The sequence below is a fragment of the Meriones unguiculatus genome, chromosome 8 (genome assembly GCF_030254825.1).
Source record: "Meriones unguiculatus strain TT.TT164.6M chromosome 8, Bangor_MerUng_6.1, whole genome shotgun sequence".
In the NCBI taxonomy this organism is placed as follows: Eukaryota; Metazoa; Chordata; class Mammalia; order Rodentia; family Muridae; genus Meriones; species Meriones unguiculatus.
Window position 1 is genome coordinate 35,856,809 of NC_083356.1, and position 24,766 is coordinate 35,881,574.

Below are 24,766 nucleotides of genomic sequence, written 5' to 3' on the forward strand. Positions count from 1 at the left end.
TGCAACTGAATAATTGGGAAATTTCATTCTGCATGAATGTTTAAATGATATGCCAAACACTTCCTCCTCCTCTGCCTGAGACAGGTGAATGCTGAGAATGTTGGACAGGCAGAGCAAGTAATCAGATGCCTCCCACCTTATGCTTGATACACTGGCATCCCTGGGAGTTTAAGCTTTGCCTGGGCATCTTCTTTTATAGCAGAGAAAGCTACAATTGTACATAGAGACAGAGATTAATAAGGTAATATTTCTACTCACCTACTTCTATGTCTGGTGCTGGAAACTACCTCAAAGAGCCAAGCCTTAGAACCCAGTGTCCTTGGGTGAGTTCCAGAAATGTCACTCAGAGACTTTGATACATTCAGTGTCTTGGGGCTTTCATTTTTTTTAATCTGTGAAGAGAAAATTATGACACAGAAAAGCTGAATGAACTCACACACACACATACACACACCATATATGAGCTAGATGCCACCAATGAGAGTTATGTTCTGGATTCAAAGCCAGCTTCTGTCTTTGAGATCTTCACACACTATCTTCACCTCATGGACACTCCCTCATCTGTTAAACTGTTGTATGATTGAGTGATGTTGAATACATATGAAGTTCTTAGAGCAAACAGCTCCTGAACCCAGACCTGGCTCTGTCAATACTAGCTGTCATGTGACTAGCCTGGCACAAAGACAAGAACTTTGTGTCCATCCAGGCTTGATGAAAATCAAGCCATGCAATCCACTTCAACTGATACCTTGGAGAAAATGCTATAAAGAATCTTCACTTTTAATGTGCCATGCATACACTCTGCGTTCCCTTCATGTCTGCACTAACAAGCAAGCCTGAGCCAAGCTCTTCCTTCCTCCAGCCACCACTCAATATGAGCAAGTAAGAGCGGAGGCTGTGTTTCACTCATTCCTGGAATCAAGCATGTACTGGATGCAATAGATCTCGGTAAGCCTAGCAGGATTATTAACCTGTGAGGATTAGTATGTGTGACACCTGCCTTCATGATACCCACTGTCCTACAAGTCTGGGCTGTACTGAACCAGTACATTTCTTAGTTCCATCAGGCCGAAACTAAGCTGTTCTTGTCTCATTTCTAATTAAATCTTGGCTTAGGTCTGGCCTTTTAGATTTCCCCTCATGTTCCTGATTCAAATTCAATGAAATGAATCTTCAACAAAAAAGCTAAAGAAATTATTCTGTACTTCAGCCTAGTATGCATTTTAAGATGGGGAGTTGTGTTTGGAAACAGTGATGAGAAAATCCTGTTCTTTTGACAAATCAAAACCTGATGCTCTTGAGCCTGAAAGAGAAAAGATTCAAAGCAAAGGTTTCATCTGACCTCATCCACACACGCCTTGCATAATAAGAATTTCTTATAAATCTACATTTTACATGTGTCAGAACGCTTTTTCATGAGTCATCTCTGTAGATCTATACAATACATCCATGTCCTAATTTATATCTCTTAAAGAAGATATATCAGAGCAATTGTCCTGGCTGTTAGAAGGAAGTCCTGTGACCTGAATGACTTTTAAGATGACTCAGAGATTTGGAGGAGCAATCGAAAGCAGCTTTGCTTTCTTCACTCTGCTCCCTCGCACACAGATTTGTGTTATTGTATAGAAAACTCAAACGTATACCTAAATAAATAAAATAGTGTAACGAACTTATGAAGACCTACCAACCAATGTCCAGCCTGTTTTATTTGTATCCTCATGCAAGTTGCCCACTGACTCATCTCTCCAGTTATTTTGAAACTAATCCCAGACATCCTCCCATTTTAGTTGGAAAAATAATTCTGTAGCGTCTAACTTCATCACAAAGCCATTAACACACAATTTAAAAGAAAACAGAAGTTGATTAGTTCTGTCAAACTATTAGGCCATGTTTCTGTTTACTAAGTGAAGTTATTTTTGAAGATTGTTTTTTTGAATTGAGATGTAAAGTTTGTGTTTTGCTATTTTATGATGTATCTCTTAAGGCATTTTAAATCTTTATGATCTCCCTCCATCTTCTTTTTTTTCTTGAAATAATTTATGAGAGCCATCTGAATTTTGTAGTGTCTCTCTGTCTGGCTTGCCAACTCATCCTCTAAGGCTACTGAACATATTTCTCAGTTATTTGTGTTTTCATTGATTGTTCTGTGAGATTCAGTTTCAGTGTTTTATGAAATATTTAATTGGTTTCTTTTGAAATTACATTTAAGAGGTGCATTATATCTTTTCATCTCTGTTTTGATGATTTTAGCAGCTACTCATAACAGCCTATATTCATTTATTTTATAGTGACATACTAATTTTATCAGCAGCCCATAATTTGTCAGCTGGAATACACTATAAAAGAGAGCTGTCCCCTCATCAATTATATATCATCTACAAGTGTAGCTCATACAGCAAAGTTAGTATGAAACTCTTTCCCTTTAAATCTGCTCCCAGTGAAATTAGGCAGTGGGTTTTATTACTCAATATCATTCCAAGGTGATGGATGAGTCTGGTCCCTTAAGTCACTGTGAATTTATGCATTTTAACTTGCTTCCTGTGTTTCCATTCCAGTTCTTAGTCTTACAGAATCTCAATTTGTCATATCTCTGACCACTGCAATCCTATTTAAGCTTATTTTTCAGATATTCTGACATAACCCACTAGTCTCTGATAGACTTGTTTATGATGTTAAAATAAATTTAAACTTATGAATTTTCTACCCTAAAATTTTCTACCTGTTTCAGGCAAAAGTAGAGAGTGTGTTTATGGGAACTGGTATTTTAAGCAGTTTATAGCAACCTACAAGTTGGAAGTGCACATTTTCACTGTTTCTGGGCGTTCAGAGTAGGCATGTGAAATAAATTTATTTGTTTATTTAGCTAATTAATTAGTTAATTAATTAATTAAAAAGAGTAGGGAGCTAGAAACATAGAACCTGATGTCACAGCGAAACTTTTCTCTCTTATTGAAAAAGCTTATGTTTTCTTTGGTTTGGTTTGGTTTGGTTTGGTTTGGTTTGGTTTGGTTTGGTTTGGTTTGGTTTGGTTTGGAAAGTGTTTCATGTAGCCCAACATGATCTCAAGCTCACTGTATAGTTGATAGACTTGATTTCTTGATTCTCCTGGCTTTGTCTGCTAAGTGTTTGGGTTACAGGTATATGACATCAAACTTGGGGTGACCATAGGCTTTGGTAACCTCACCAGTCTTGGGCCTATCGATGCCTTTGCTCCTCCCCAAATTCTATTTTTAATGAAAAAACAGTTGCCCATATGCTTCATTATGCAATTCACAGGTAATATTCTAGATTAATAATGCAAATCCGACCACCTACAATGTGATTATAATAAATATAAGGTGTGAACATGGGCGTGGAGGTGTGTGTAAAGGAGGAAGGAGTGCTCTTAAGTTCTTAAGTAACTAATATATGTGACAGAATATGTGTTTGTCCCCTTGGAGACCAAGCCATCAAATAATATCAGAGATCAGACCTCTACTCTTGCCTGATGCGTCTAAAACAAAAGGGGGGAACTGTAGAGAGCTGCGGAATGCTATGCCTTAAAGATGGAGCTGGTTTCCGCCTTCCACCTTCCCGATGGTGAGGGCTCTCTGTCACGAACAACTCCACATTTGGCTAAGGCCGAGGATCTGGCTTGCTTCCATGTATGTGGACCTATCTGCATTGCCCACGTGGCACGCCTGGGTTGGCTACCCAGAGGCTATTTAAGCTGTGGGCTGGCCTTCCCCAGGGTCCGAGGATTGTTCAAGGTTCCTGAATAAACTGCATTGAAAAAAAAAAAAGAATAAAGAAACAGTCTTCACTTGTTTCTATAGCTGCAATATGTTCTACTGACTATGTTGCTATAGTTTGGTCATGCAACTGAACGAACTCTTGGATCATTTCCAGCTTTTACTATTACAAATACAACCAAAGAAATGACCTTGTGCCTCCACTTAAACCTGAAAATAAAACACAGAAACTCGCTAAATGTTTTAATTCTTTGAGTTTGAAGCATCCAACCATGTGACCAGTAGTGCATGTTGTTCATGCTCATTGCTAAGGACTTTGAACTATCAAAGCAGATGCTGAGACTCATGGCCAACTGTTGGGCAGAGTGCAGAGAAACTTATGAAAGAAGAGGGAACTAGTAAGATCTGGAGAGGACAGGAACTCCACAAGGAGAGCAACAGAACAAGAAAATTTGAACACAGGGGTCTTTCCAGAGACTCATACTCCAACCAAGTACCAGGCATGGAGATAACCTAAAACAGATGTAGCCCATGGCAGTTCAGCGTCCAAGTGGGTTCCATAGTAATGGGAAGAGGGACTTCCTCTGACATAAACTGATTAGCCTGCTCTTTGATCACCTCCCCCTGAGGGGGGAACAGCCTTACCAGGCCACAGAAGATGACAAGGCAAACACTTCTGATGAGATCTGATAGACTAAGATCAGAAGGAAGGAGAGGGGGACCTCCCCTATCAGTGGACTTGGGGAGGGGCATGCGTGAAGAAAGGGGAAGGAAGGTGGGATTAGGAGGGGAGGAAGGAGGGGTTTATGGGGGGATACAAAGTGAATAAAGTATAATTAATAAAAAAAAATACTCTAAAAGCTAAGATAAAGATGCCTTCTGAGCCACCCATGAAGAGAGGTTTCCCAGCTATAGTAAGAAAGGAAGTAAGGTGAAGAGAAAACTAATGTGTAAAGTCAAGCCTCCTAAGTAATTTTTCCTCTGCTCTCTCATGGTCACTGATACTCACCTCTAATTCAGAAACAAGAAAACTGAGATTAAGTCACTGTTGGTTCATGTGATTACAACCAAGAGCTCCAAGCTTTTGTTGTCTGACGCAAAGCCCAAGATCTTTCCAGTATTCCACCATCCATTTATTCCTTATGTCTTAGTCAGAGATAGTTCAGACACTTGAACTGATTTTGAGATGTAAGATTAAATTGTGGCTTCACCCCTATATGTTTGTCTTGATTTCCTCATCTGTGAAATAGTGACTGAAAATACCATCTTCTGATTAATTCCCTGGATTGAAGGACTTAATATTTGTATATTGCATAAAATACATAAGGAACATAATGGCTGCCACCTGAGTGACATGTGTGTATTTAACACTCTCATGTGTTGACAAGCTTCTGCCCTGTGAGAGATATATCCCCTCACAGCATCTCATGCCTTAGACTTAGTGACTTATACACAGAAATTTATTCACTCAGTTCTGGAGGCTGGGAAGTTTATTACTGAGATCCAACAGGGTTTGAGTTCCTAATAAGGGTATCATTCTGGCTTGCATCTTGCTTTCCTTCACATAAGCTTTAATCAATGTGTCCACATAAGAATGAAAAAGCGAAGTTGCTCCTGTCTCCTCTAGTGACAGTTCATTACAAAAAGAATGTAATATCAAGCAGATGGAAAACTTCCCAGACCCATGGCATCTATCCTCCATAGAGGACAAGGGTTTTGCCAGATAATCCCACACAGGAAAAGATGCCCTATATGCAGATAGCACCTGGCAGAACAGGTGCACATCCCTGCAGGCTCTGGACATCCTCATATAGCTTGGCTTCAGATGACAAAATCAGGCTTTGTTTCACCTGTGAAGACTCCCAGGGAAACCTTCCCCCACACCTTCTAGACATACATACCTGAACCTGCTGCTTCTCTTTGGTTCCTGTCAATTACAGCTGGAGTACACAGCCCGCCTGGACTTCCTCTGGCGAGTGCAGGCCAAAGAGGAGATCATTGAGATGAAGGAGCTGAGGGAACACAACGAGAACATGCTACGCAATATCTTACCCAGCCACGTGGCCCGCCACTTCCTGGAGAAAGACAGAGACAATGAGGTGAGCCCAGGTCTGACTAGTCAGTGGGGAACGGGTGGGTGTACAGGTGATCACCCTGATTCTGAGCTTCTGGAAAACTCTGTCACACTCATGGGAGGAAAAAAAAGACTATGTCCACTACCACATGGCAATGTAACATGTCTGATGCAATGAAATTTATACACTGTCTCCCCTGGCAACTAATACTTCATCCATTAGATGGATAAAAGATCCTCATTAAAGACTGTTTGGAATTTCAAAGTTTCATATATGTGCATGCATACATGAAAATGTATACAAATATATGAAATAAAATATCATGAATATCATTGGAGAAACAGAGTTCCAATAATTCTAAGTATATCCTCAAAATAATTTTTAAAGAGGGATCTCAAAGAGATGAGATGCTTATTACTCATTTATAGTAGCTAAAAGGTGGAAACAGCCAAGGTATTCATTGATGAATGCATGGATTAAGAAGATATCATACACATACACACAGAGAGAGAGAGAGAGAGAGAGAGAGAGAGAGAGAGAGAGAGATTGTTATTCATCTTTAAGAAAGGATGCCCTGGAACACAATACAGCACAACCTTATACTAAGCGAAATATGCCAATCACCAGAGGTACAAATACTGTGTATGGTTCCATTTACATAAGGTACATATAGATATCAATACTTAGAGAAAGGGCAGAAATATGGCTGACAGGGATTGGAGGCGTATGGAATAGGAAGTTCCTGTTGCTCAGGTCTGCAAGCTGAGGAACATTCTGTGGTGATAGTGATGGTTACACAACAAAGTGAATATTCTTAATTCCACTGAGCTAATAGCTACAGGGTGAAGGGGTGAGCTGTGTATGTGGCATATATTTCATTCACCACAATTTAAAGTAATAGATAAATGTGCATATACATGTATGTTTACACAAATATGTGTGTGTATGACATGCATATATGTGTGCATGGGAGTAGCTGTATAAGTGTGGGGTAGAGATATATGTGGGAAGCATGTATATTCTTAGCACAATGCCTCACGTGTAGTAGGTTCTTATCAACTGTGTTTTCATAATATATCATACTGAAGGTCCACTTAGAGAAATTCAACAATTGTCAAATCAAGGTGTTAGGAGGTTCATGCCATCTCCACAGGTTCTTCTAGCTCTGGGTGGCCTCCAAATCTTCTTTTGACTGTGGCAACATCTCTCTAATCTATGCCTACATCTTCAAAAACCCTTTCCTATAAAGACATCTTTCTTCTAATGACACTAGACATTAGATCTAGGATTTGCTCTAATCTAGGATGATCTCCTCTTAGTAATATATACAAAAAAAAAAAAAGACTTCCAAATAAGATCTGACATTCCAAATGGACACAAATTTGGTGAGAACACCATTCATTTGCTGCAAAGATTAAAGTATATTATTAAATATACCTGGACAGGAACTTAGCCAGGGCCTGTCAGTCAGGCCTTGGGGCTATTGTGAGGACTTGAAACCCTTTTAAGTGAAATGGGAGCTTGGGAAAGTTTCGCACATAACATAGTCAATGAACTGTGTGGATTAGAACACAGATCTATAGATGATAAGGTAAGAGCTAATCAGAGACCCTAAAACTACTTAGGTTAAGACCTCAGTGGGAAACCTAGGAGTAGATGGAGACATCAAGGAGGTGAGCTCCATCTGTGGGAGGTAGATGTAAAGGACTCAAAAATGGTGCTGATGGGAGAGATGAGAAATGAAAACACTGAAATCATTGAACTAACCTGGCAACGTCCAAGGGAAACTGAATGCTGATGTACATGCCAGAGGCTCGGTGTATGAGGGAGCTTGGCCTTGCTCTGTGAGACTCTCAGGCAGACCTGGCACTATGGACTAACAGCCAGAGGTCATCCTTGGACTCTGCTTCAAGAAGTCTCACGAAGATGAAATGATACAGCTGCTTGATTTTCACAAGAGGGTGAGCTCAAAGACATGGGTTGCTCCAACTTTGGTCATCACTGAGCATCAAATCTGATCCTTGGTCTTTTCCTATACCACTCAAGCAAAACCAGCTGACTCCTGAAAAAGGTGGTATAAGGGCAATGTCCCCTGTCTTAGAGACTATCTTCTCATTATAAGGTTTACAATCAGCTCAATAGGGGCTGACAACCCTTAGAAGAAGGGGACAGCAGGCTATTGCTTAGAAAAGCCTGAGCCAGGGAACCACTGATTATTAATTTAATGGCTTGTTTTAGTTTGTGCATCAGCGTTTGAGAACACAATGGAGTTTCCAATTGGTCCAACCACACTCTATCATTTATATTACATCTAAGCCCCCCAAAGATGTTAAATTTGTGACCCTTGCCTTGGGACCTTAGATAACAGAACTGAGATAGTCACATCCAAGCCACTGAAGGAAAAAAAAACAGTAAAAGTAAAAGCACAATTTGAAAATCAAACTACAGAAGCACTTGGCTCCTGGGAGGGCTTCTCCAATACAGGTCAAAGCTACCCACCCTTCTCAACGGATGAATTATTATAGAGTTGTGTTTGGGCCTGGTTTTCCTGAGATTGTGTTGCAAGAGTTTCTCAGAGCTGCTAGATCTCAGACAACGTGGGTGTGCAGCAATCATGACCATCAGAGAGACAGAGAGGCAGAAACACAGGAGCATCAGAGGGGAGCCCCAAACCAATGATGTAGAGCTGCCTTATAGTCATAACATCAAAGCAGCGAGACGCCCACCTGGGGAAGAGCCAAGAAAGACTGAGTTCATCATCTCAAGAAATGAATGAAAACTGGATAAGTGCAAGACCAGGTACTCAGCTGGGGTGTGCGCCAAACCCCACTAAACAGGATCAAACAAAGCCTCTAAGAGGAAAAGCGACATTTGAGTAGACATTTGAATAACAGTGAAGGCCAGCAGGTCTCAGACATTCTTTCTCCCCTGGCTTCACTTGGTGTAAGAAGCAGCCAGGGCACAGAAGACAACACAATTTCCAAGAGAAGAGGAGAGCAGTTTTCCCAAGTCAACATCCAGAGTGGAGGAGTGGGTGAGTGTGAGTTTTAAGAATTCCCTAAACGATCCAAACCTATGCTTCCAACCCACAGAAAAAGATGACAATAAACCGATTATAGCTTTTCTATATTCATCTATCCATCTACAGTTTACAGCATGTTTTTAGCTTATTTAAACCCAGAATAGAAAGAAACAGATGGAATACTGAAAGCAGTTAATTTTGAGTGAGTTAAATAAAGCGACCACCTCGCAGGTTACATGAATCTCTTCCATATGACTCTCCAAGCTTCTTCACCCTCTTTTCTACTTTGCCCAGGGTAAGGCTGGGGATAAACTGGGTACATTACATCAAAACCACCCATGGGCTCTGGCACCCATTGGGGACTGCCAATGGGGGTGCTAGGAGATTCAGGGAGAGAAAGCAATGAGGCAGTATTCTCTGGAAATCACATGAGGTTGGTTGTTCCTTCAGAGAGCTCTTCAAGACCACTGCTATGCTGCTCCTGTGTAAGATCTCTCTGGGCCGTTCTCATTTCTGCTAATCTAATCAGATGAGAGCTCTGAGGCTTTGTCCCCAGGGAGTATATTAGGGTCTTCTATTTATCTCTTTATATTTTTGGTTAAGGTTGTTGTATATTAACTTGAATCATCTTGCTTTGAATATGCCACCTCAATTTGTCTGTGTCCTTAACTGAAACAATGGAGATGAGGAAAGAGACATCAAGACCTCTTGAGTTAGTGTGTGTGTGTGTGTGTGTGTGTGTGTGTGTGTGTGTATGTTTTCACTACTGTGGTGGAATGCCTAAGCAAGAATCTTAAAGAAGGACAAGCTTGTACTGCTTATGGTTTCAGGGTTTTCAGTCCACACTGTCTCCATGATTTCCAGGCCTGTGGTGACACAGAGGATAATGGTATAGGCACACAGTAGAGGAGAGCTATTTACTTCACTGCAATGCAGCTAGGAAAAAGTAAGAAGTAGGTAGCAGAGGATAAGGTATGTGTCTGGATCCATGCCCAGTGAGCCACTTCCTACTTTCTGCAATGCAAGGCTATCAAAATATCAACCCATCAATTAGGTTAGGGCCCTCAGTATCCAGATACTTTCCCAAATCTCTTTAGCTAACAGCAAAGTCCCCAGTACATGAGCCCAATAGGGACAGTTTATGTTTAAATCACAGTAGTCAGCAATTTCTGCAAGGCTGTCTCCACCCAATACTTAAGGTGACAAGGATAAAGGCAGTTCACTGTGTCACTAAGACCAGTGACAAAGCCACAGCCAGCTGCAATGCAGTAGACCAAATAGCCAACTGGAGTAGAGTATTTCAGTGTGACCAGGTACAAAGCAGAGGAAGAGCCAGCACCCTTTCACAGCTGAGGGGATAAAGGTCAGAGAGCCCACCTGGCTGCCTAAAGTCATGTGACCACATCTGAAGGGGTCATCATCTCTCTTTCCACATTCTTTGCTCTGATCTCCTATGGGGAAAACTCGCCATAAAATCTTCCACCTCACCTAATTGGGTAGGGTATAGAGAGAAGAGTCACAGTGACTGGACATGAATCTGGTATTTATCCCCTCAAGGACTTTTTATGTCTAAGATGAAAAAAAGTTCTCCCCCCATGTGGCTAGCCCAATTGTACAGGTTCCCTTTCCTGCCCCTCATGAAGATGGAGACACACTACATGTTTTGTGTCAGTCAATGAATTGGTAAATAGAGCCATTCTGGTTCCAATTCCTGAGGGAAAACAGAAGGTCCCATTTTGCTCTCTTATGTATTTAACCTAGCAACACCTGAGAGCCTGTACTTGTGCATTTGTCTTCATGGATATTAGTGTCTCCTGGACACTCTCTCTACCAGTTAGCATCTGGACAAGAGGAGAAATGGCTCCCAGCCACCCTTTTCCATTCCTCTCACTTCCAATAGACACAACAGTCAAGAGCTGAACTGAGTCCCTAATTCTTCAAGTTCAAGTTTTCTTGTCTAACATAGGTTCCCTCCAAAGTTAAATCAACTTTCCATTCAAATATTGCGCTAAAGACGTTTCCAGTTGCAATATTTGTTCCTGTTTATCATGACTAGCATTGCTGTCATTCTTAAATGAACACATCATTGTTATTGCCACCATTAGCAGTAGCTTGGGCTCTGGAGTCAGACTATCCAGTTATAAATTCTTGCTCTGCCCCTTAATAACTGTGAATTTTAAGCAAAGTAATTAACCCCAACCTCTCTAGATAGAATAAAGACCTTAATTATATCTGCCTCAAGCAGTTCTTGTGAACATTAAATAAGATGATGCATGCAGTGTTCTGGTGATGTGCTTGGGATATAATTGCTCAGTAAACATAGCTGGCGTTACCATTATTTCATTTTTAAGAAATCAAAGGAGTGGCTGGAGAGATGGCTGAGTAGATAAAATACCAGCCATGCAAGTGTAAGACCAAGGTCTTGAACACCTAGCACCCTTATTTGGAATTTCTAAATTCCAAATAAGAATGATTTTAAAGGCTGAGAGAGAGGAACCCTGAAGCAACAAGTAGTTAGACTAACACAGAGTTGGTATCTCAGTTCAGCTGAGAGAATCAGTCTCAATGAAAAAGGTAGAAATTCCAAATATCAGCCTCATGTCTTCACATGCCTATGTGTGTCCACAGCATGCAAACAGTTATACACATATACATATACATATACATACATAGAAATGTCTATACACGCCACATACACACAAACACATGAAAAGTAAAATAAGAAATCAAAGCATTCAGAATGCTGGCAGGTTGCAAAATGAAAAGAAGGAGAAGTATATGGGAGGGGCTAGGATTCATCAGAACTCCAATGTATTAACACAATTTAAGAAGCCCTGGTGGGCAGCCATTTCACACAGTGGATGCACTTATAATGTAGAGACTAAGAAGAAGCAGGCTATGTAACTGTGGAGTCGATTTCAGAGGGTAGGATTGTTTCTTTTCTACCTTTAAATAGAAAAAGAAGTTGCTTGGGATGAATTATGCTTTCTTAAAATTTATGTGTGTCATCCTAAGCCCAAGGAGATCAGACTGTAGTTGTCATAGGGGATATAGTCGTGTTAGAATGAGGTCATTAAGGTGGTCCTACACCACCTTACTGTCATCCTTAGAAAAGGGATTAGAACCCAGAGTGAAGAACACAATAAGATGATGGGGAGATGGTCATTTACAGTCTGAGCAAAAGAGCCTCTGAAGTGCCTTGGTTTCAGATTTCCAGCCTCCAGATTTATGAGAAAATAAATATATGTTGTTCAAGTCACTCTGCGATAGCAGCCTTCATGTAGTAATAGTGTAGGCAACTGAGTGGTAGAGACTTTTACCTCCAAACCACAGGCGTGTGGAGGATACAATTCTGTGAGCCTACTTACTCAAGTACTCTAATTTACAAGGCAGAATTAGCTTCCCTCGTGTAGCCATACCCATTCAAGGCTAAAGTGAGGTAGGATCCCCCGTTAAGAAGCCATTTTCTGCTGCTCTTCTCTGATCTACGACTCTGCTCAGCCAGTCATCTGCTGCCTTTGTTCCTTTGGATGAAACCAAATTGACTCACACTTCAACCTCACGACTGATCATGAATCAGTGACAGCATCTTTATCAGACCTAGGGCACGAGGAAGGAAGTACACATGAATATGTGGAACAAAGAAGCCCTGGAACCTTCCAGCCTTATCTCTTGCACTGTCAGCTGTGCGAGCCAAGACAATAACATAATTCTTCTGTCTCGTGTTACTTACCTGTGAAGTGAGGATAATAACTAGAAAAGGTCACTGGATTGTTACAACTCACAGGTTCGTCTGAAAGTACTTTTTAGTCTTGAATATTTCCTAAAAAGACCAAGAAGTCATTAAATAACATAATAACTAGCTGTGGGTGTTTGTTTATAACAGTTCCATGGGCAAAGTATGCATCTGAACACGCCAAGGTGAATAGCATATATCTTCACCTTCATGTTTAAAGAAAGCACTAGATGTTAAAACAATGATGCTGGGGCAGAGGGTGTATTACAGAGCTGCTTGTAGCATCTTGAGAACACTGAACTCAGCCTCCTGCCCACACACAAGAACCTAGAAATTATGTGTAAAACTCATCTCTACATAGTTAGTGAAGATAAGAAACAAGAATTTGCCTGGTTGAGGAGCTAATCCCCCAGGGTGGAAGAAAATTTCCCGTCAAGAAACAGGTGGTAGACGTAGAAAAGGTTTGGCTTCCTCTTGAAGCAAACTTTGAAAATTATAGCTTAAGAGGCAGCAACCTCCCTGAAGGAGATCCTAGGAAATACAGAATGGAACAAAGAGAGAGCAGACACTGATGTACGATGCATTGTCGGGTAGGCCAGCTATCCAAGTGGGCAACGGGAGCCTAATATGACAGATGAAAGTTACATGGCTCTAGGAATGAAGGAAGATTGTACAAAACAACGCTTCCCATCAGCGGTTTTCTGACCCAATTTGTGTGCATTAATTCCACGCCTCTTCAAAACCACTGGTCACATGGGTAGAGTGCCCTCTTGTGGTCGATGGAAAGACACACAAGAACCAGGAGCGTTGACAGTTGTGTAGTGTCACTCAGGAAGGGCACCTGTGACAGCAGCTACACAAGGACACAGAAGTAGAAAAGCAAACTGACTCTATAATTCAGTGGAACACCGCAAGCATTCAGTCTCTGAGTTCAACGCCAACACACACACACAAAAAAAAAAAAAAGTAGAAATGTTTCTGTGTCTTAGGAGCCCAAAGAATTGGGGACTTGTAGGCACTTAGGTTAAAGGGGTGGTAGTAGTGAGGCCATGAATCTGTGTCATGATGTAGCGTTAGAACTTTATCTTGAGGGTAACGGTGGGTCATTGGAGGGTTCTAAGACTAGAGGAGTGTATACAGCTCCCTTTAAAAAGATCACTCCAGGTGGTGTATAGAGAACACCTTAGTATAAAAAGGCTGGAGGCCTCCGAACAGGAAGCTTCTTTATTAGTGGTAAGGCAAGACAGTTGAAAGAGCCTTACTTTTAAAATTAGCAGCAACACTAAAATGAGGGCAACAGGACAGGACCAAGAGTCAAAGATAACTGACACTCCCTTTGTAGATTTTTCCAACTGTGATATTTCTAACAGAGAATAAAGAAACAGAGGAAGACTTCGTGATGAAGAGAAGAGACACTGAGCTTGTACCATTATAGTTTGAAGAGTGTAAGAACAATGCAGGGTGAGCAAAGCCCCAGGAACAATCGGGGAATATGAATTTGGAAACGAATCTGTGTGGGTGGTGGAGAGGCTGAGCATGAATGAGATCTATCAGGTGAAGATATCCAATGTAAACCACTCACTGAATCAGGGACAAAATAGACGAAAGGTTTTTCAAAAACAAGTCCTTAATGAAGGCAAGCATGAGAAAACAAGATAATTCACAGAAATTCAAGAGACTCAAGGTCTTAAGCTATGTGGATGCCCAGAAAAGAGAGAACTGGCATGGGTACACTGATTTTCCCAAATTAGATGATTTTCTCTCTATGTGTTTCATTCCAGCTTGAGATGTGACTAGAAATAAACAGAGGAGAGAGATAGTTTAAGAAAGACGGAAGCCAGGATGAAGAGTGACTGGTTGATAGACACACATGCCTGCAAGATCTAGAGTATGCTGTTCTTTCTCTTTAAAAAAGACGGAGAACAGGGATCAGAATGGAGAGGGCAGGAAAGAAAGGAGAGGACTGTCTGGGAAGGAAGTTGTACTAGATGGTTTTGTGTGTCAACTTGACATAAGTTATATCATCAGAGGGAAAGGAGCCTCAGTTGAGAAAATGCCTCCATGAGATCCAGCTATAAGGCATCTTCTCAATTAGTGACCAATGGGGTGGGCCCATCCCATTGTGGGTGATGCCATGTCTAGGCTGGTGGTCCTGGTTTCTATTAGAAATCAGGCTGAACAAGCCATATGAAGCAAGCCAAGAAGCAGCATCCTCCATGGCTTCTGCATCAGCTCCTGCCTCTGGGATCCTGCCCTGTTTGAGTTCCTGTCCTGACTTCCTTTGGTGATGAACAGCAATGTGGAAGTGTAAGCTGAATAAACCCTTTCCTCCCCAACTTACTTTTTGGTCATGGTGCTTTTGTCTCAGAAATAGAAACCATGACTAAGACAGGGGTAAAGTCGCTGAAGAAATTATAGGGGCCAAGACCTTACCTTTCAGAAAGAGGTGAAACATTACTGAAGTTGAAGCAAAAAAGAGGATAAAATTACACGTCTATGTGTGTGCATACAAGGACTAACACCAGGGAGGGTTACCCACCATCCAGCCATAGCTTTTTTGCTAAAACAAGAGAAATACCTGTTATCCAGAAGCACAATGGTTAAAGAGAATGGTGGAACTCTGGACCAATCACTTAGGAGAATGAAAGAATTAGCCAAAAATACAGGCATGGCATTCAGAAGGGTTGGCCCAACTGAGATTAAGGATCATTCTCTAAATTTAGCCAGGCAAGGTGGTGCACACCTGTTATCCCAGCACTGAGGGTGGAGGGGGCAGATGCAGGGGGAGGTGGATCTCTGTGAGTTGAGGCCAGGCTGGTCTACAAAGTGAGTCCAGGACAGCCAAGGCTACACATAGAAACCCTGTCTCAAACAGTTAAAAACAAAAAACAAACAAACAATCAAATCACACACTTTTTATTATCCTGAGCCATGTGATAATTCTGTGTTTATGGTCCAAGATATGGAATATCTATGTCCCTCCAAATTTTCTAAGTTATATTTTTCTGGGCATACCCTAGTAATTTACTTTCTCCAGCAAGGTTCCCCCTTCCATTCTCCACCATCTCCCAGTAATACCACCTTTATCGATCCATCAAGAGTTAATTCATAAGGACAGAGACTCCACCTGATTAAATCCTCCTGCCAGGGATCACACCATTAAAAATGAAGCTGTTGGAAGATTCTCTGTGACCAAACCATGAAAACAGGATTTGTGCTTATTAAAGAGTTCCAAGAGTGCTGTCTTTCTCCTTCGGGCATGTATGAACATAGCTAGAAAATGCCAGATTTGAATCAGAAAGTGGTTCCTTGATATATACTGAGTCTGTCAGATACTTCCAAGCATCCAGAACATGAGAAGTAAGTCTGTGTTTTTAATCAACCCAGCCTGATATATTTGGTTATAGCAGCCTGTGGGTACTGAGACACACAGTGTTGGCATATCATGCCTGACTTCTTATTTTCTGTCCTGACATTGGATTCCTGTGTCTCTTTGGCAGTTCCTGTGCACAGGTAGCAGCATTACAGATCTTGAACTCTGATGGTCATTTCTGCCTCCTTTCTGCCTCAGGAGCTATATTCTCAATCCTATGATGCTGTTGGAGTAATGTTTGCCTCCATCCCTGGATTTGCAGACTTTTACTCTCAGACAGAAATGAACAACCAGGGAGTGGAATGTCTGCGCCTGCTGAATGAGATTATCGCGGACTTTGATGAGGTAAATTTAAGCATATGTAATATATTATTTAATTGTCACAATTTTTATCTGAATAAATTGATGTCTTGATAAGTGTATAAAATATATACTAGTTAAGTCAATCAACATAATCATCACCCCACCCTGTGGGGGGAAAATTTAAAGTAGCCTCTTGAGGATGTTCAGGTATACAATACGTCATTATCTACTTTAGTCATCATAGTATGCAATGGTCTCCACGACTTCTGTCAACCTGAAACATCCTACCCTATGACAAATATCACTGTATTCCCACCTCACTTTGACTCCCTAATCGCTTTTATGAACAACTTTTCTACTCTCTGCTTCTGCGTTTGGAACATTATGATTCCATATATATGGGAAATAACAGAGTGGCATCAACATTAATCAGATATAGTCACTTCTTCCCTGTCATGGCTTCACCATGCAGATTATATGTCACTTTCATAGAGGGAGGTATGGCTAGTGCATCAGTTAAAAAGTGTGGTTAGGGCATTTTAAGGTGTGAGGGGGAACTCCATGGTGACAGCCTTTAAAGTAGACTACACATTCATGATAGCAACCATCTTTTGTACCCTGCTGAATCTCCAGAACCTACTAGTGAGCCTGATGGATTTAGAGACACTGTCTCAGGCTTGGAAAACAACTTGGGTAACACATGCAAGGCTCTGGGCTCAATCTTCATTCCTATAAAGACAGCAATAAGAAGAGAGGAATGGATACAAAAATTGTGGTACACTTACACAATGGAATACTACTCAGCAATTAAAAACAAGGAAATCATGAAATTTTCAGGCAAATGCTGAGAACTAGAAAAGATCATCCTGAGTGAGGTCACCCAGAAGCAGAAAGATGTGCATGGTATATACTCACTTATAAGTGAATATTAGACATTTAATATATAATAAAAATATTAAAATCTGTACACCTAAAGAAGATAAGCAAGAAGGAGGACTGTGGGTAAAATGTTCAATCCTCATTCAGAAAGGCAAATGGGATAGACATTGGAAGAGGGAGAAAACAAGGAACAGGACAGGACCTTACCACAGAGGGCCCCTGAAAGACTCTACCCAGCAGGGTATCAAAGCCAAGGCTGAGACTCATAGGCAAACTTTGCAGAGAGTGCAGGGAATCTTATGAAAAAAGAGGAAAATAGAAAGACCTGGAGGGAACAGGAGCTCCACAAGGAGAGGTACAGAACCAAAAAAATCTGGGCACAAGGGTCTTTTCTGAGACTGATATTCCAACCAAGGAACATTCACAGAGATAACCTAGAACCCCTGCACAGATGTAGCCCATGGCAGCTCAGTGTCCAAGTGGGTTTCCAAGTAAGGGGAACAGGGGCTGTCTCTGACATGAACTTGGTGGCTGGCTCTTTTATAGCCTCCCCCTAAGGAGGGAGCCTTACCAAGCCACAGAGGAAGACAATGTAGTCAGTCCTGATGAGACCTGATAGGCTAGGGTCAGATGGAAGGGGAAGAGAACCTCCCCTATCAGTGGACTCGGGGAGGGACATGGGAGGAGAAGAGGGAGGGAGGGCAGGATTGGGAGAGGACAAGAAAGGGGGCTATGCTGGGATACAAAGTGAATAAATTTTAATAAATAAAAAATAAATTTAAAAAATAAAAAAACGAAGCATTGGACACTGTTTAAGTGTCTTTAGTTTATCATTCTGGAGAAAAGAAGTCCAAGATGAGGCCGCCTCATGTTCTGAGGACTCCTGCTGCCTCATAACACTGGAGTTTAGAAAAGTAGTTGTAAAGTAAAGACAAAAGGACCACATCTGATCTGCCACAGCCTGCAGAAAGCTAGAAAAATTCAGGGGTAGAGGGAGATGGGCCCACTGAAGTTACTAAATAAAAGTCCAAAGTTCCCCTTCCTTGACACGTGTATCTAAATTGTAGGTAACATGTAGGGAACTTAAAGGCTGGTAGCTTTTCGTTAATTCATTCATTCGTTCACTCATTCAGCATTGCTGTGCTCAAGGCTCCAATCAGGTTCTGAGCTGTAAACATACTTGGAGATATCATCTACCACCAGAGTCTTAAATCCCAATGAAGATGACAGTCGGTAAACAAAGTCAGGACTAAGACTGAAAAAGGGAGGTAAAACAGGGAAGCAAACTCCCAAGAGCTGTGTGAAAATGGAAGGTGTGTTTCCTTTAGATTGAAGCAACACAGAGGAGCCAAGAGTCAGGCAAGAGGAGCAGGAAGAGTGGGGGTGGCCACAACATTTTCTGAAGGAAGAGCAGCCCCATAGGTGTTGTAATTCACCAGCATCCTGACACTGAATCAGGCCTGTCTTGTTCAAAGGTTAGCAAAGAAGTCAGAGAACGGAGCAGAAAATACAAACAGTAAGGGTTGGAGCTTGGTGTGGGGATGGTGGTCATGGCCATCCTTACTGGGCTCAGTAAAGGCTGACTTTGGCCCTGAGTAGAGCTGGAAGATAGTGAAGGGTTTTACACCAAGCAGAGGCATGTTCTTTCTCATAAATGATATCACCTGGCCACTATGCTAGGCCTGAGAAGGGAAGGACAAGCATGGGTACAGCGGAATGCTAACTGTGGCTTAGACCGTGGCTTAGACCCGTGGCTTAGATGGTGGTTTAGACCAGGGTGCTGGCAGGGAAAGGTTGGAATGGAAATATTCTAAGTACAAGTTGAAAGCAAACCCAAAAACGTGTAGACTGATTGGGAAACATTTTTTTTTTTATTTCTTATTTAAACTTATTAAATGCCCACGGTTATTCCAGGATTCACTGAAATAGTCAAAAGTATTTAGACACACCCATGTGACATGGAGCAAGTGCTTATAAATACTGTTTGAATGGCTAAATGCATGACCCTCAGAGAAAAAAGAAGCCACATTAAGGATACTCAACCATTTTAGTTAACTCTTTCTCCATAGTGAATGGGAAGAGTATGCATTTTCATGGGCCAGAGGCTGCTAAAGCCTTGCATAACAAACATGTAAACAAAAAGACTAACATCATGACCCTGAATCCATTGCAGCTGCTCGGGGAGGACCGGTTTCAAGACATCGAGAAGATTAAGACCATTGGTAGCACATACATGGCCGTCTCAGGACTGTCACCAGAGAAACAGGCAAGGTCCTTGGCCTCGGCCACATATGGCGCTGGCTGTTGCCATGTGCTGAGGAAGGCTTGGAGAACAATGGGAGGGAAATCTAAAGTGGGCTGTCATGCTTGCAGGGCATACATTAACTCTTGAGGAAAAAGGTTTGCTGGATGAGGTACTGTTACTCTGTTAAAAAATACTCACAGGCTTTATTTGAGTCTCTCTATTAACCTGGACAAAATATGTGCCAAGAAATACCTTGACTGTTCTTTAGCTGTGGATATCACTAAAGTCCCTAACACTTATTCTTGTTTTCACTTTATTCCTCAAAAACTGTTATGCGGTGGTGGCAGTAGTGATGTCTGGAGTAGTGGGTGGGTGGTAGTGGTGGTGGTAGTTAGTGGAGGGAGGGAAGGATATGAGGACGGGGTTAAGAGGGGTTGGCGAGGGTGCTGGTAGTCGCTGGTGGCGGCCGCTTTGTAAAATATTTGACTGTGTGCCAGGTGCCAGTATTCATGGGGATACTAATGTCTATCTTCAGGCTAATGGATGAGCTGTGAGTTATCTGAGATAACTTTCATGTTTCCCATATAAAGCTTGTAATCTTTGAAGTACTCAACAGATGTTATATGATGTTGAGTCAAAGCCACTAGGGAAGATGGAACCCTCATTAAATCATCATTGCACTTAGCCCTCTTGCACACATTTTCATTAAAGGAAACGACCCTAAGCACATCTGTGAGATGAAGCCCATGCTGGTGTACAAGTACGGCTCTCAGTGGCAGGAGTCAGAAAACAAGTGCTCCACTCCACGTCGGCCCACTGCCCGTTCGTAAAGAATGTCTTATTATACACAAGCATTCCCATCTATTTCTGTTTTATCTTTTGCTCATTTAAAATCAAAATAACACCATTGAATAGCTACAACAAGACCATGCAGTCTGCAAGACCAAAAATACCCAGAGCCTGGCCTTTCACTGAACTACCAACCTCTGTAGGGTCCCAAATTCTCTCTCAAGGACAGTTTCACTCAGCTGTGAGGAGGTGGTCAGGAACTTCAAGCTTTGCCTCGCTTTCTTGATTTGGAAACAGCGGTAAAGAGGCTCACTCTGCACCTCTCTCAGGGGTTACCTGAGTATATACAGACATCCCTTAATCAGACGCTGTGAACATTTCAGAGGAAACAGACACAGCTTTCAGACTGAGAAACCTGCCTGTCCAAGGATAAGAACATATACGGATGGGCATTCATACTCATACAAACACATGCACCCCAGTGAGCATACTCAGGAATCCATAATGTGGCAACCTCCCTGGGCAAGCGTAGATGTGAAGGAAAGACATGGTGACACCTGCATGCTGCAGTGTTAATTGAATCTCCTGTGATCTCACACCTCTGAGATGCTGATGGCTTGAGTGTGTAGAGCTCACCTGTGTGCTTCTTTCCTTCTGCAGAATGTGCAGTTGGGGTTAGACTGTGAAACCTCTGCTGAAGACAGCAAATGTGTATAACATTGAATGTGCCTTTCTCTCATGTTTTCTCCAGCAATGTGAAGATAAATGGGGACATTTGTGTGCGCTGGCCGACTTCTCTCTTGCCCTGACTGAAAGCATACAGGAGATCAACAAGCATTCTTTCAACAATTTTGAACTTCGAATCGGTGAGTTGCAGCTAGAAGTAGAGGCCTCACAGCCCCTCCCATGCCCTGGGCCTCAGTCCAGGAAAGCTTTTCCTTGCAAAATGCATGAGGCTCTGTATGACCCTGACAAGGACAGACACAGAGTCAACTCAGACCTTTCTGGACTTCCTCATGCAAGATGCGGCAGCAAGGCAGGAACCTGACCTCTGCGTAAGTGCAAAGCAAACCCTACACTGGCCTGTCCCCCAACATATCTGTCTAGCCACCTTGCCTCTTAGAGAGGAAGCTAATGACTCAAGAATCATATAATTCTGACTTTTTCATGTTGCTCGAAGCCAGTGGTCAATGAATTGCTCTCTGTTTTATGTGACAATGCCTCAGACAGCAGCAGAATTCTACCTCCAAGGCTATCACACACTGCACTGAGCCAGACATAGGCGGAAAGAACAGTTTCTCAGCCGTGCAGCCTCTTTTCACTGCAGAGACAGAAAATCCTTGTGCAAAGTAGGCATGCAGTTGCCATTGCAATTAAATAAATGCTCCATGTTTGCATGATTTGTGCATTCCTCCTTCATCTACTTTGGGCTTTCAGGAGCCTCCAGAAGTCCAGCCTAAGAGCCCCTGCTTTAGCTCACATTTGCATTTATAGATGAAAACTCGGTTCCCAAACAGAAAGAGTCATTAGCTTGACATCACATCACTCAGCCAAACAGTCATGCCAGCAGCAGCTCAGGGAGCTCTGAGATGAATGACATTCTGGCTATAGATCAGCAGTTTAAAACAACTTTTGCTGCTGCCCTCATGCTGCAGACAGCCTGTGGTTGACAAGCCATTTTACTTCATTAAACTCCCCCTTAACAGCTTGCAAGAAAAGAAGGGGAGGTTAAGAAATACCGATATCTTTTCCTCAGATGGGAGGAATGACACGCACTTTTGTTCTTTGAAACAAGGATTTACATTTATGGTTTTGATCTATGGATGGGATGTTGAAGGCTTGAGCCCACATCTCCCATAAACCTCCTGTCCTTTCTGAAATTATTGACTTCACAAATGAACCAAGAATCAAAGAAAAATATTAGCCCTGAAGAGAGAAATGGTCTAAGTAAATTCCAAAGACATTGGTAAGATCAGGGCTACCCCTTGGTGTGATGTATTAAACTGCTGGTGTCATTTTGTCGATCTTCAGAGTTAGAAACTTTAAGTTCCCACTGGACTGAGCCTCTCAGTCTGCATTTTATATCTGTTGTGACCAAATCGGTGACTTTGGGAAAGACACGGAGACTTTCTCAGTCTCAGCTTCCTCCTGTGCAGGCGTAATGCCTCTCAAGGTTGTAGAGAGCTAATTGTCACTGTGATTCCTGTGAATCCTATTGTATGTGTGTGTGAGTGGAATATTGTATGTAGCGTCTATCTGCAAGTGTATGTGTGTTGTATATAATGTACAGTGTATAGGGTCCCTGTGTGTAGCATAGTGGATAGTGTGTAATGCGTGTGTACTGTAATGTACAGTGCATACTGTATGTGTGTATGTATATTGTATATGTGCATATGTATAGTATAATGTATTGTGTGTAATATATATGTATATGTATCATGTGTTGTATGGTTTGTAGTGTATGGGTGTCTGTTTGCGTGTGTGGAGTATGGAGTATAGTATGTAGTGTCTGTGTGCACCTGTGTTTTGTATTTGCTTCAGCCTAGAATGATCTCACCCAGATGTCTATAAGACTAATCCCATCTCTTTCCTCAAATCTGTGGTCAGAAGGTCTGTCCTAATTGCTCTCTCTACTCAACAATACAATGCCTCTGGTTTCCTTCTATTCCTGCACACTGATAGATTTTGCTTTCATTATCTGCTGATATTATATTACCTGATTGTTTTCCTGATTGTTTTCTGTCTCTCGAGTAGGAGACAAGCCTATGTCTTCTTACCACCCCCCACTGCTAGTATCTCACATATCAGATGCCTAGTCAATGTTTATAGAATTACAGAATTCTTTCTTAGAGGAGACAGATGTGCACAGTACACATTCAGTGAAAGTCTGTCATTTCTAGAAGAGTCATCTGGATGTCCTGAAGCAGTACACATTGAAACTACCATTAAAAGCACCTCTAAATAAAGTACCCTGTTGGAGCAGGGCACAAAGAGTTCAGACAAAATAAGACTACAGCACCAAAGTGAACATGCCTGCCAGGAGAGGGAACTAGCAGCTCAGCTTGGCATGGTAGAGACAGGGGAACAGTGGATGAATTAGGCTGGCCAGACAAAAGCTAGCTCAGAGAAGCTATGAGTTCTATTCCTGAGAAGCACTGGCTTTATCCTTAGGAATAAAAGAGTCCTGGCAGAGGTTTAAATGGGCTCTCACTGGATCAGCTGTACAGACCAGAAAGCCTTCCTTTCTGTAGAGGTAGGACAAGGGGGCTTCAAGAGGACAAAGGGTATACAGGAGACATGGCCATGTGCTGAAGACCGGTTGAAAACAGAGAAGGAAATGGTCTTCCCAAGCTCCCAGAGCACTGTGTAAGCAACAAAAGATCCCAGAGCCCTGAGTCCTGATCAGCACTTTGATTATCCCCACATCCAAGACAAGTCTATGAGCATGTAGAAATGATGACTCTATTATGTTGATCACTCTCTGGCAGTGGCTTTGTTCATATTACTTTAAATAAACTTGCCTTTATAGCCCAGTGTTTAAGTGGGTAGAGTGAGGTCCACATGCATTGGAAACCTGTCCCAGATGACTCCTCTAGTAAGTGACTGAGGTAGGACTTGGACTATAATATCCCCAAGACACTACACACATGCCAATCAGTCACACCTAACCACACTTCCTCTAGCTTACTTCTTGCTCTTTTGGGTTCTTTTGTAGGCATCAGCCATGGCTCAGTGGTAGCAGGTGTGATTGGCGCTAAGAAACCACAGTATGACATTTGGGGTAAAACTGTAAACTTGGCAAGTCGAATGGACAGCACAGGGGTGAGTGGCCGGATCCAAGTACCAGAGGAGACCTATCTTATCCTGAAGGATCAGGGTTTTGCTTTTGACTACCGAGGCGAGATCTATGTGAAGGGCATCAGTGAGCAAGAAGGGAAAATCAAAACGTACTTTCTCCTGGGAAGAGTCCAACCCAACCCATTCATCTTACCCCCGAGGAGACTGCCTGGGCAATACTCTCTGGCTGCAGTTGTACTTGGCCTTGTTCAGTCTCTCAACAGGCAAAGGCAGAAGCAACTGCTCAATGAAAACAGCAACTCAGGCATCATCAAGGGCCATTACAACCGGCGGACTTTGTTAACACCCAGTGGGCCAGAGCCCGGAGCACAAGCCGAAGGCACCGACAAATCCGATTTGCCATAAAAGCATTTTCGTTGTGTTTCTTTCTCCCTTTTTTTGTATTTCTTTTATATATAAAATAAATATACTAATAAAAAGGTTTAATTTTTTTTAGAACAAGGATGGTTTCATTGGTCTTTGAATATACCATATCAAGCACACAACTTGCCGTTTTCCTTATTCACCACCCTTAGCAACCACTTCTTATATGCAAGATCTATAAGGCCAAAATTCTGATTTCGAGGGGTTCTGTCTAAATTAGAAAATGGAGTGTGTAAATAGAGTCTTGATGTTATTAGGTACTTATAAACAACTCATACTTCCTGAGAACTAGCCAAACTAGGCCAAGTATTATGTCCAATTCTGACACAAGGACCTCATAGACCTTATAGTACCTGAGCATTCATTCAGCTAATATTATTGATTATCTGCAA

At 42.0% G+C, this 24,766-nt stretch overlaps 1 protein-coding gene across 4 annotated transcripts in view; it reads left to right on the forward strand.

Moving 5' to 3' along the window:
- Nucleotides 1-24,452, forward strand: part of Adcy8 (adenylate cyclase 8) — a 217,720-nt gene extending 193,268 nt beyond the window's left edge. For all 4 annotated transcript variants that reach the window (XM_060389349.1, XM_060389350.1, XM_060389351.1 and 1 more), the window contains 5 exons: nt 5,672-5,830; nt 16,136-16,282; nt 19,293-19,385; nt 20,905-21,019; nt 23,869-24,452. In XM_060389349.1, the coding sequence (XP_060245332.1) occupies nt 5,672-5,830; nt 16,136-16,282; nt 19,293-19,385; nt 20,905-21,019; nt 23,869-24,356 (1,002 nt within the window). In that variant the 3' untranslated portion in view covers nt 24,357-24,452. The remainder of the gene's footprint in view (nt 1-5,671; nt 5,831-16,135; nt 16,283-19,292; nt 19,386-20,904; nt 21,020-23,868) is intronic.
- The last annotated feature ends 314 nt before the right edge of the window (nt 24,453-24,766 follow it).